This window comes from Bufo bufo, chromosome 1, assembly GCF_905171765.1.
Source record: "Bufo bufo chromosome 1, aBufBuf1.1, whole genome shotgun sequence".
Taxonomy (NCBI): Eukaryota; Metazoa; Chordata; class Amphibia; order Anura; family Bufonidae; genus Bufo; species Bufo bufo.
This window is the reverse complement of record NC_053389.1, coordinates 779,060,967-779,074,406: the sequence shown is the minus strand read 5'-3', so window position 1 is coordinate 779,074,406 and position 13,440 is coordinate 779,060,967. Positions and strand designations below refer to the sequence as shown.

Sequence of the window (13,440 nt, the reverse complement as noted above, 5' to 3'; positions counted from 1 at the left end):
TTCATGCTTTGCATGCAGGTGCCTGGTCATGCAGGTTGTGCTAAGGTTCAGAACGTTAATGCCTCGCTTCAGGCTCTGATGGCACAGCGTGCAAACCACTCGGGTCTTGTCGTCAGCACATTGTTTGAAGAACTGCCACACCAGGGAACTCCTTGAAGCTGCCTTTGGGGTGCTCGGTCCCAGATGGCGGTAGCCAGTAGCAGACGGACTCTCTTGGCGGCGGGTGTTCTGCTTTTGCCCACTGCTCCCTCTTTTTCTACGCTGTTGGCTCGGTCTCACCACTGCCTCTTCCTCCGAATTCTGAAAGTCAGTGGCACGACCTTCATTCCATGTGGGGTCTAGGACCTCATCGTCCCCTGCATCGTCTTCCACCCAGTCTTCCTCCCTGACCTCCTGTTCAGTCTGCACACTGCAGAAAGACGCAGCAGTTGGCACCTAAGTTTCGTCATCATCAGAGACGTGCTGAGGTGGTATTGCCATGGCCTCATCATCAGGAAACATAAGTGGTTGTGCGTTAGTGCATTCTATCTCTTCCACCCCTGGGGAAGGGCTAGGTGGATGCCCTTGGGAAACCCTGCCAGCAGAGTCTTCAAACAGCATAAGAGACTGCTGCGTAACTTGAGGCTCAGACAGTTTCCCTGATATGCATGGGGTTGATGTGACAGACTGATGGGCTTGGTTTTCATGCGCCATCTGTGCGCTTTCTGCAGAAGACTGGGTGGGAGATAATGTGAACGTGCTGGATCCACTGTCAGCCACCCAATTGACTAATGTCTGTACCTGCTCAGGCCTTACCATCCTTAGAACGGCATTAGGCCCCACCAAATATCGCTGTAAATTCTGGTGGCTACTGGGACGTGAGGTAGTTGGTTCACTAGGACGCGTGGCTGTGGCAGAACGGCCACGTCCTCTCCCAGCACCAGAGGGTCCACTAACACCACCACGACCATGTCCGCGTCCCTTACTAGATGTTTTCCTCATTGCATTGTTACCGTTCACCACAATAAGAAAAAAATTATTTGGCCCAATGTATTGAATTCTAATTCAGGCCTTTTTTTACAGGCACCTAACACTATCTGGCTATCTATTTAGGTACCGTATTACACTAATACAGGCACAGCAGTAACGACAGATTTAGCTGAATATAAATTGTAGACCTAGTATTTAGGCCCTGGATGACAGGTATCCCTTTTACGGACAGAATTAGACTTGGAAATGCACGGTAGCGTGTAAAGTTATTGAGGATGACCCTATCCGCACCTTCAATCTAATATACCCTTTTATGGATAGATTTAACCTTGGCCTGATAGAGCAGAAACCACAAATTTAGGGAATTGCTTAGTTGGGAATTGTATTTCAACCCAGAACAAAAACTGTGCTTTGGCGGACACTAAATAAATTGACCAGCCACAGCAGTAACAACAGATTTAGCTGAATATAAATTGTAGGCCTATTATTTAGGCGCTGGATGACAGGTATCCCTTTTACGGACAGAATTAGACTTGGAAATGCACGGTAGCGTGTGAAGTTATTGAGGATGACCCTATCCGCACCTTCAATCTAATATACCCTTTTATGGATAGATTTAACCTTGGCTTGATAGAGCAGAAACCACAAATTTAGGGAATTGCTAAGTTGGGAATTGTATTCAACCCAGAACAAAAACTGTGCTTCGGCAGACAGTATTACAATTGGCTAGCCACAGCTGAAACACCAGATTTAGGGTACTGCTATTTTGGCAATTGTATTTTACCCCTCAATAAAATAGCAAGCACAGCCAAGCCCCTGATGTAGGATATAGCAAAAAAAAGCAACACACTATTGATGGTTAAAAATGGACTTGGTGGCAGCTTGTGCTGGCGCACCACAAGACACAAAATGGCTGCCGATCACCCCAGAAAAAAGTGACTGAAAAACGCTCTGGGCAGCATTAAAACAGTGAGCAATTGAATAGCAGAGGTTGTATGATACACAGCTGTATATCGATCACTTCAGTAAATAAATCCCTGCCTAATCTCGCCCCAACAGCAGCAGTTGCATCCTCTCCCTACACTGATCAGAGCAGAGTGACGTGCGGCCCTATGTGACTCCAGCTTAAATAGAGGCTGGGTCACATGCTGCACTGGCCAATCACAGCCATGCCAATAGTAGGCATGGCTGTGATGTCCTCTTGGGGCAAGTAGTATGGCGCTTGTTGATTGGCTGCTTTGCAGCCTTTCAAAAAGCGCCAAGAAAGCGCCGAACACCGAACCCGAACCCGGACTTTTACGAAAATGTTCGGGTTCGGGTCCGTGTCACGGACACCCCAAAATTCGGTACGAACAGTTCGGGTTCGCTCATCCCTACTCTGCTTGTATACACTATAGATTATTCATATGCTGACACTGTTCAAATAGTCTTCTATGCGCTGTAACAGCTGATCATGTGATTGAGGTAGTTGGTCACATGATAGTGCGTGTCTCTGGGTTACTTGGATACTCTCTGGCGAGGTGACCTGGTATTTTCAAGACCCTCTTTAGCCGCACTGTGTTTCTTCTTTGTCCGATCATGTGACCTGTACCTGCTGATGTTGGTTGGTCATGTGCTCTGACTTTTTTGCTGACAAGCGCAGTTTGTATTAGAAGACGCTCAGGCTGATGAGATGTCTCCATGCTGGTCAGAATTCTCAATTTGCCCTTATTATTCAAAGCTGTTTTTAACTTTTCCCACATGTTTTTTCACACGTGTTTATAATCATGTAATCATCACAATTTATGATGGATCTCAGGTTTTACACTATATTATGATATATGATCACTGTGTTTTTATATATATGATTCCATCATGTTGTAATCTACGTGTATGCAGATTTTGTACCTTCACTGATGTAATTTTAACACTGTTATTGACATTATTTATATTAATTATTTTTATTGATTAATTATCTGGTGGGTGTATATATATATATATATATATATATATATATATATACCTGTATTTAAGCACCATTTTGTATAACTATTGCTTGAGAAAGATCCCACTGAGTGGATTGAAACGTTGCTGTATTTCTGGTGAATAAACTCACTTTTTTTGGATGTGCCTTGGAATTTAATATTTTATATATAGATAAAATCATAATTCTGATATATATAAATGCATAGTATGTGGGAAATTACTACTGATGTTTTTAGCTATAATATATTATATATTCTAAATATATAATGGCTAGAAACTTAAACATATACGGTATATATATATTTGTGTGTTGCTGCTGGGATTTGAACTCCCACCATTGTATATTAGAGGCAAGGACCATATCCACTCAGCTATAAAGCTGAATGCTAAATAGTGTTGATCACGAATATTCGAATTTCAAATTTTTATCGCGAATATAAGTACTTCAAAAATTGTGATATATATATTTGTAATTTCCAATATTCAATTTTTTTTTAAATCAGTGCACATGATCCCTCCCTGTTTCTAGCTTGTGGGCCAATGAAAAGGCTGCAGTATATTTGAATTTAGGAGTAGTGTTGTTTGCGAATTTTCGTAATGGGATTTTTTCAACTTACAACTATTAGACAAAGAAGAATATAGCACTATATTAGCTAAATTGCTCTATATTCGTTTTTTTTCGAATATTCGCTATATTGCTATAACTTCGTTTTTTCGAATATTCATAATATTCTAAAACAAGAATATCTAGCAATATAGCGAATATTCGAAAAAAAAACAAATATAGAGCAATTTAGCTAATATAGTGCTATAATCTTCTTTGTCTAATAGTTGTAATTTTTTTCTCATCTGAAGTTCAGATTGAAAAAAAAATTATAACTATAAAAAAAAAGATTATAGCACTATAATAGCTAAATTGCTCTATATTCGTTTTTTTTCGAATATTCGCTATATTGTTATATATTCTTGTTTTCGAATATTACGAATATTCGAAAAAACAAAGTTATAGCAATATAGCGAATATTCTAAAAAAACTAATATAGAGCAATTTAGCTATTATAGTGCTATAATCTTTTTTTTTTATAGTTGTAATTTTTTTCCAATCTGAACTTCAGATGAGAAAAAAATTACAACTATTAGTCAAAGAAGATTATAGCACTATATTAGCTAAATTGCTCTATATTTGTTTTTTTCGAATATATTCGCTATATTGCTATTTATTCTTGTTTTAGTATATTACGAATATTCGAAAAAACGAAGTTATAGCAATATAGCGAATATTCGAAGGAAAAAAAATGAATATAGAGCAATTTAGCTAATATAGTGCTATAATCTTCTTTGTCTAATAGTTGTAAGTTGAAAAAATCGCAATAAAATTCGCATTACTAAAATTCGCATTACGAAAATTCGCATATTACACGATCATTACCTTGCCGATTTTTCAAGTAAAAAAAATCGTAGACTATAACGAATATTTGAATTTGCGAATATTCGACGAATATTCTACAAAATATTCGCAAAATATTGCGAATTCGAATATGACCCCTGCCGCTCATCACTAATGCTAAACTGTGTTAGAAAAACCTCATAGTAGTTTTTGATGTGGGTGAGTATTCCTATTCAGCAGAAAACTGATATTTCTGTGCAGGTTAACGTGTAGCTGTATAGTGTAGTGGTTAACATCTTTGCGTTTAATGTACAAGGTTGGGAGTTCAAATCCCAGCAGAAAGATTTCAGAGATAGAGATTATTCTGATTGTTGTAATAGTGATTGATACCTTTATACCTGGCCTGTATAAGCGGATATAATCACTGCGGACAATCCTTATCAGATAGCTTGAACTCACCAACACCGATTTTATCCGTGTAAGTTGCTTTTTTCCGTAAACCAGATAACAGAGTACAGCAAAACAGATGGATTCTAGTATTGTGCAGTCAAAAGATGATGCTTTTGCAAGCTTACATGAGAATACATGCGTACCTTGTGCAAATGCCTGGAGCAGAATGAAGATACAGGAAGTGAGGTACACAGAAGAAGGGTGGAGCAAAGAAATGAATGACAGATCATGAACAGAAAAACTAAGTGCAATACCAAAAACGACCACTAGATGGGAGCTTATGACCAAATATAGAATATATGAATGGTTCAACAAATTTAACTATATAAATTTTAACTGCGTAGCAGTACAAAGATTACATTTATATATTTTATATTTTTTTTGTAATTGTAAAAAATGGATGGCACAAAATAGATGTGTAATTACTAAAAAAAAATGTAAGCGCAGGTCCTCCTTCTCCACCTTTTATAATCCTTTCGGTATTCCAGAAAAACTGGATTTTGGATCTGTATACTCCATTGCGGTTTTCATGCGGTATCATTGCGGTTTTTTTCACCTAGTTGCGTTTTTACATAAATTAGGTGAAAACCGCTGTGGAATTGGCAAATACCCCGATCATAAGTTAAAAAAACATTTTAATATATATAAAAACACCTTAATAGACCTAAAAAAAAATTAGGTCTATTAAGGTGTTTTTATATATATTAAAATGTTTTTTTAACTTATGATCGGGGTATTTGCCAATTCCACAGCGGTTTTCACCTAATTTATGGAAAAACGCAACTAGGTGAAAAAAAACGCAATGATACCGCATGAAAACCGCAATGGAGTATACAGATCCAAAATCCAGTTTTTCCGGAATACCGAAAGGATTATAAAAGGTGGAGAAGGAGGACCTGCGCTTCTACCACTGAGGAAGGGGTGTAGACGCCCCGAAACGCGTCTGGTGACTGGAAGAGAAGCGCCCACCTAACCCACTGGATCCGGATGAAAGATATTGCATGGCCATGCGATAATTTACTGCACCAATACCGCTCTAGGATATAGGAGACAGCTACAGGTTCCACCAGCGATTTACCATTCCCATTAGCCAAATCTTGTGATCCCGCGTTATCGTGACGTCAGCAGCCCGAGATTTGCTACGTGAGACGCCGAAGCGGCCGGCATCACTTGCTTCTCGTGGCAGGACGGCTCAGCGTGGCGATTTGGAACAACTGGGGATAAGGTAGGAACCTGAACTTTGTATTGAGTGGTTTTATTCATAGCCCTGTGCGGCTATACCGGATCAACTGTGGAGAGACTTTTATATCGGAAGGTATATCAATATTTATGAGGACACTCGAGTATTAACTTGGAGTCATATTTACTTCTGATTGGGACATTCGAACTGCGGACCGCGGTCTGCGGTCCAAGTGCTATTACCAAGCACGTAAAGATTGTGCAATTTCCATCAGCCAGTGTTCAATTAATTTTATTTGCCAGTGTGATTTTATGTTGGCGCCAACCATCATTTTATGAAATTTTATATTTGAATGTGTTGAGATTTATTTGCATACCATTTATTAAATATCGTATCCTATGGTCCAGATGGTGTGAGTGCTCACTCCTTTCTTTTCTGAAATATATATATATATTTTTTATGAAGGGATTTGAACTCCCAACCTTGTACATTAGAGGCAAGGATGTTAACCACTACACTATACAGCTAAATGTTAACCTGCACAGAAATATAAAATAAGTCTTCTGCTGAATAGGAATACTAGTCACTACATCACAAACTACTATGAGGTTTTTCTGACACGGTTTAGTGTTCAGGTTTATAGCTGAGTTGATAAGGTCCTTTCCTCTAATATACAAGGGGTTGGGAGTTCAAATCCCAGCAAAACCCTTTCAGAAATAGATGCTAAATTGCATTTAAATACACTGGCTCAAGCTAAACTAGTGTTCAGCCGAGCATGCTTGCCCAACACTAGTCATCACGCTGGCCAGCGTGATGATGTAATCTCGCGCCGCATCGGTTTTCATCCAAGATCTTTTTTGCAAGATGGAGGCCCATCGTGAGCAAATGGATGAAGTAAGTTTGAATTTTTTTGTTTTTTATACTATTTCAGGTTAAATCGATTTGCTGACACGAAGCACGAGGAAATTCAGCATCTAGGCAAATCGAATTTATCCTGAAATTTGGATCGAATTTCCCTTTGTGGTATTCGATTCGTTCATCTCTAATAGAAACTATAGCTCTGATACACCGGATCACATAAGAGAGACTCAGCGCATCAAAGCGAATTAACAGCTCTCCCAGTGGCTGCAATAGGTAGCTACTCCTGGCCAAGAAAAGTGCCCTTTTTAACATTTAGGTGCCATGGTCACATTTGATCATTGCATCTAAAGGGTTAAATATCTGCGATCGGCGTTATCGCCAATCAAAAACATTAGTCCAGGACCATCTATTCAATATATATTCAAAATTTTCTTAGATTTCTGGTTACTTTTCTGATTGCTCCCAAAACCTCATTATTCCTCAGAGAATAGACAACTGGATTCAGCATTGGAACCACGGCCATATAGATGAATGAGAGCAATTTATTCTGGTCCTTAGAATGTCCAGATTCTGGGTTACCATACAAGAAAATGATTGGACCATAGAATAACATGACGGTGGTAAGATGAGATGTGCAGCTGGAGAAGGCTTTGAGGCGTCCCCTTGAAGAACGTATCTTCAATATGGAAGAGATAACATATACATAAGAGATTATAGTAAGAGTCAAAGGCAAAAATGTAAAAGTGATATTTCCAAACAGCATGAATATTTGTCTACTAGTGGTGTCGCTAGAGGTTATCGAGTATAACGTTTTTAGGTCACAATATAAATGGTCAATTTGATGTGTATGACAGAAATTTAGCATGGAGGTAAGGATTGCATAGATTAGTGAGTTAATAGCTGCTATAAGCCAAGAAGAGATAGCCATTGGTATGTATACTTGTCTGTTCATAATAAGATGATATTGCAAGGACATGCAGATGGCTACATATCGGTCATAAGACATGAAGGTCAAAATAAAAATTTCACAGACAGCAGCTAACATATAAAAGTAAAGTTGAGTAATACAGGCAGAAAACCATATTCTATTATCTTCTGTAGCAATTATAGATAATAGCTTTGGAAGAGTCGTGGTTACATAGGTGACATCTGCCATGGAGAGATTTCCCAGAAAGAAGTACATTGGAGTGTGTAGCCGGTCTTCCAAACATATAAGTCCAGTAATAAGTAAGTTTCCATTCACAGTCAATAAATACATTATTAACACTCCAATGAAAAGCAAATGTCTTCCTGTTTCGGAGGTGGATATTGTTATGATATGAAATTCTGTTACTGTTTTGTTTGGACATTCATCCATCTGGGATAGAATTTAACAGAGAAATTGGTTGTGTGACACATTACTTGGTATAAAACGTCAGGCTGTCAAATTTGTATTTCTTTGCTTCTCTATTACTATACAGCTAGAGATAAGCAAATTTCCAAAAATCAGTTTCAGATCTAATTCAGACTAATAAATTTGACCCTAATGGAAGGTGTCCCAATAGTCATGAAAAGTAATATACGTAAGACACCCTGGTATTGAAGTTAAAAAATGGCCCAAAAATGTCTTCTCTGGCTTTTGACCTGTAAAATGGTAGACTAATGAGTGAGTTCCAGGATTATGATTTACAGTGTTCCATAGGTACAAGAGTTTCACAAGACCCTCGCTAACCTTATAAATGTTCCAAAAATTGCCCTTTATTGGGGGCAGATAGGGTTTAAATATACATGGTGTTATCATAAAAAACTGTCACTTGTTACAGTATCATCAAGTGGTCTAAAAATGATGTGTTAATAGGGACAGATGCCTGTCCCTGTTTATACACACACACAACAGTTAATGTCAGAAGAAACAGTGGCTTGTTCTGCACAAATGTTCTAAATTATGACATAACAGAGGCAGATGTCTGCCCCCATTTATAGACACAAATGGTAGTATTGGAAGAAACAGTGGCTTGTTATGAACAAGATTTTAAAAAATTCTGCTTTTTTGGGAGGAGCAGCAGCAGTACAGTGTGGATGTGGAAAGGATAAGGTCTAAGGTATGTAGTGGTAGGGGTCAGCACAGCATGGAACAGACTACCGAGTAAATTTTTGTGCAGCTGTTAAGGAGTAGTAGTAGTGGTGGCTGTGTAGGGGTAATGGTAGTGGCAGTAGGGAAAGTGGCAGCTGCGGTGGTGATAGTAGCAGCCATACAGTACAGAACATGATGGTAGGCAGGTATGATGTGGCCGTCAATCAATACCCATAGTCAGCAATGGAAGATATATTCATCGGCCTCAACTGGGGGTGTGTGTAAATCCTCTTAGATCCATGCTTCACTCATTTTGTATACTGGCGTACAAAAACTTTGCCCATTTTTACTCTCGTATTTTGTAATCTTATTTATATATACTTATTTCGTTTTTTTCAGTGGTATGTTTAGTGGTGAAAATTATTAGTTCCCCCCCATTTTTGACTGTGGTATCTTATGTTCCCCCCTATATATTGTTCCTAGAGTCGCCACTGCACACAGGGGAGGAACTGTTCCGTGTCCTTCAGCAAGAAATCGAATCCTGGCTTTCTCCGTGACAACTCAAAATCGGAACCATGGTGACCAACAATACGAAAAACATGGTGTTGGCGCTGCGTCAAGGAGAGCTGAGCCATGCGCCCTGCATGGCACACGTGTTCAATCTGGTTGTCAAGCGGTTCCTGAAGTCTTCCACCCATCTGCAAGACATCCTAAAAATGGCCAGGAAACTTTGCATGCGATTCAGCCACTCGTACACCGCAAAGCACACCCTCCTTGAGCTGCAGTGGCAGAACGGCATCCCCCAACAAAGGCTGATATGCTACCTTTCCACCCATTGGAATTCCACCCTCTATATAATGGACTGACTGTATGAACAGAGAAAGGCCATAAACGATTTCTTGATGATCCAAGTGGACAGTAGTATTGAGCACGAATATTCTAATAGCGAATTTTAATCCCGAATAAAATCGAATATTCTTTTTTTTTTTGTTAACACAGTACACATCAGCTGATCATCCCTCCCTTCTTCTAGCTTGTGGGACAATGAGAAGGCTTTGTCACCGCTTAGCAACATCCCTAGCAACCAATAGAAAAGTTACCTACCCCTTACTATTCCCGAAAATACGCAAGCGCAAATATATTAGAGCACTCTATCTGCATATAAAGTTATTCTAATGTTCTGCCATGCCAACCATTTTCTCCAGTCTCAGGAAACTTATACCAGCTTCAAAAATTTAGCATAAGTGACCCACGCCTGTATTTTGCACGCATTACGTGAATATTACATTGCTGATTTTCGCAAACAAGAATACAATCTCGAATTCGTGAATATTTGACTAATATTCTACAAAATATTTGCAAAATATTGCAAATTCGAATATTTCCCCTGCCGCTCATCACAGTGGACAGGAGTACTCCCCTGTGTAACTGTCACCATTCGGCAGAGGGATGACTTCTGGCTCTTCACCTTGTTGGACCCTCGCTACCGGCCTTTTTTACACCCATTGAGAGGGAGGACAAACTGAACTACTACAGAGACATCCAGAGTGGCACAATGACATCCTCCACACTGTCATTGTGCCACTCTGTGGCCTCCTCATGCTGCTTCCACCTCACCACTATGTCATAGGGCCACTCTGTGGACTTCTCATGCTGTTCCCACCATCCCCACTTCATGACTGGTCCACTATTTTGCCTTTCGGCCTGGCTGACATCATCATTTATTTCACCCTTCTTCTGATCTGTCAGAAGGAAGCAAAAATGAGTTGCACAATGGATCCTGTCTGTGTAGCAGCTGTAAGGGCTGTATGGTCCCAACAAAATTGGCTTGTGATTTGGTAGCCAAAAGCAGGAGTGGGTACAAAACACAGAAGACATGCAAATATTGCATTCAAGTGTCATCTCTGTTTTGGATCCACTCCTGTTTTTTTTGGCATTAGCAATACTGATGGATTACTGACCAAATGCTGTCCGAGTGGAATCAGCTGACGACGGTGTGGAATCGGCTGATGACGGTGTAAAAGGAGTGCACTTCTTCTTGGCGCTAACATTGACCTGTAAGGCTGAGTTCATACTTGAGTTATTTGGTCAGTTTTGGCCCCATAACTGCCCAAATAAGTGAAGTGTGCAGTGATTCTAAGTGCAACACCTGTCATCTGCATGTCATACGGACTCAGTATTATTTCACTAACACAGCAGACTCCCTATGCGTGTAAACTGCAAGGCACAGTGTTCTATACCACTATACAGGCTCTCTGCAGACAGGAAAAAGCCATTTTTTTAAACTCGGTTTGCCGCAAATAAATTCGGATCAAACCAAAAAAATTTAAAAAAATTTGCAAACCGCTGAATCGAATTTTTTAAAAAATTCACTCATCTTTAATTATCACATGCCTAGTAATCAATTATTTATGCATTTATAGTATGACAAATATAGTATGACAAATTACATTGACAACACATTATTTCACTGTGATTCTTAAAAACTTATAGAAGAGGTATTTAAATATACAAAAATTATAAAGAGAGAATAAAAGACAACCTTACCATAGCAGGGAGCATAGCGTTACTGATCATCTCTCAATTGGGATTTTCTGATGTCAAATGTGTAAGGGGTATATAAACAGGTTGTAAGTACTTTAGGGACCAAACCAGGTGGGAATTTAGCTCAGATTGATCCAATTAAGTAAGCAATTAACATTAGTGAGCTCAACATAGGAAATGTATTCTAAAAACATGGCAAAAATAAGGCTACTTTCACACTGGCGATCCATTCAGGGCTCTCACAAGAGGTCCAAAACGGATCAGTTTTGCCCTTAATACATTCTGAATGGATAAGGATCCGCACAATATGGCACAATAGAAAACGGATCCGTCCCCCATTGACTTTCAATGGTTTTCAAGACGGATCCGTTTTGGCTATGTTAAAGATAATACAAACTGATCCGTTCTGAACGAATGCATGCGGTTGTATTATCTGAACGGATACGTTTGTGCAGATCCATGATCCGCACCAAACGCGAGTGTGAAAGTAGCCTAATTTGCAGAAAAATGGGGTAAAAATAATTAATGATGTAAACCTATAGCATAGCAATGGAACCAGCTCAGGAACTGATACCCTGATGCATCGGGAAAAATTGGAGCTAAGGGTACTTTCACACTAGCATAAGAAGAATCCGGCAGGCAGTTCCGTTTTTTGGGTCGTTTCACCTATGTAGATTTTGCCGCACGGGCATTTGAGTAAGTACACCACAAAGGCCGAATCACATGTGAAAAAGCCTTTTACGGGAGGCGTGGTGAAAAAGCCTTTATTGGAGGCGTGGCGATCTCCATGCAGTCATGCACACCTGACCAGTTAGTCTGCCCTGGAGAAGTATATAGTGGGCTCAGCATGCATGTTGGTACTTGCATCCCTGGATCCGATGAAAGCTGTCACTGCACCGGACGGGGTTAAAAGCAGAGTGTGCCTGGCGTGCATGCTGTACCTGCGCTCCCTGGACTTTGTGTGGCTATCATGGCCCATAACAGGTAGGTACTAGTGTTAGGGACCACTCATAGAGGCGACCTTGACGTGGTGAGTGGCTTATTACACTTTGGCCATAATGTACACCAATGCCTCATTCAACATCCAGCATAGAGGCAGGGCAGAGTGCTGGTTGCAGAGTGCTATTGCATTTGTGTTTTGCGTTTGTATATGTATTTCGCCATAGCGATGTGCACCTGCATACAGGGTTGTGCTGGCTGAATCACCCACATTTTTCCATGTGAGTTGTATGTTAGCTGAGGAAATGAGAGATGCTACATGTGCTCACTCCCAGAAAACTAGGCCTGATTTCCAGAGAATCATCATCTCTTAACAAAGAAGTCATTACTATCCAAAAGTACATTAGAAGTAAAAAGAGACAGAAAAGAACCGAGAAGGTCCAGAATCTGCATGATCAAGCATTGGAGTCAGTCAGTAAGGTATCTGCTGGTTTGGGCCTCTTTCACACGACCGTATGGCTTTTTAAGTGTTTTGCGGTCCGTTTTTCATGGATCCGTTGTTCCATTTTTTTGTTTCCGTTCGGTTTTTCCGTTCGGTTTTTCCATATGGCATATACAGTATACAGTAATTACATAGAAAAAATTGGTCTGGACATAAAATTTTCAATAGAAAATTTGCAAAAACGGAACGGATATGGAAGACATACGGATGCATTTCCGTATGTGTTCCGTTTTTTGGGGGACCCATTGACTTGAATGGAGCCACGGAACGTGATTTGCAATATTAGGACATGATCTATCTTTCAACCGAACGGAAAAACGGAAATACGGAAACGGAATGCATATGGAGTACATTCCGGTTATTTTGCGGAACCGTTGAAATGAACGGTTACGTATACGGACCGTATACGGAATGCAAAAAACGGCCCGTAAACGAAAAAAAAAAAAAAAAAAAAGTGTGAAAGAGGCCTAAGGCTGAAAATGAAAATTTTCTGCAGTGAGGGGGAATTTCTAACACACCATTCATTCTAGGATACACGGTCTGGCCCACTATATCTGAATCCTGCATCCGTCAGGTGGAAATTACAGTCA

General features: G+C 39.8%; 1 protein-coding gene across 1 annotated transcript; it reads right to left on the bottom strand.

Annotated features, from left to right (window-relative positions):
- Nucleotides 1-7,233: 7,233 nt before the first annotated feature.
- LOC120988171 (olfactory receptor 1G1-like) lies at nucleotides 7,234-8,169 on the bottom strand. Its single transcript, XM_040415929.1, has one exon. The coding sequence runs from the start codon at nucleotides 8,167-8,169 to the stop codon at nucleotides 7,234-7,236; it is 936 nt and encodes a 311-aa protein (XP_040271863.1).
- Nucleotides 8,170-13,440: the final 5,271 nt, after the last annotated feature.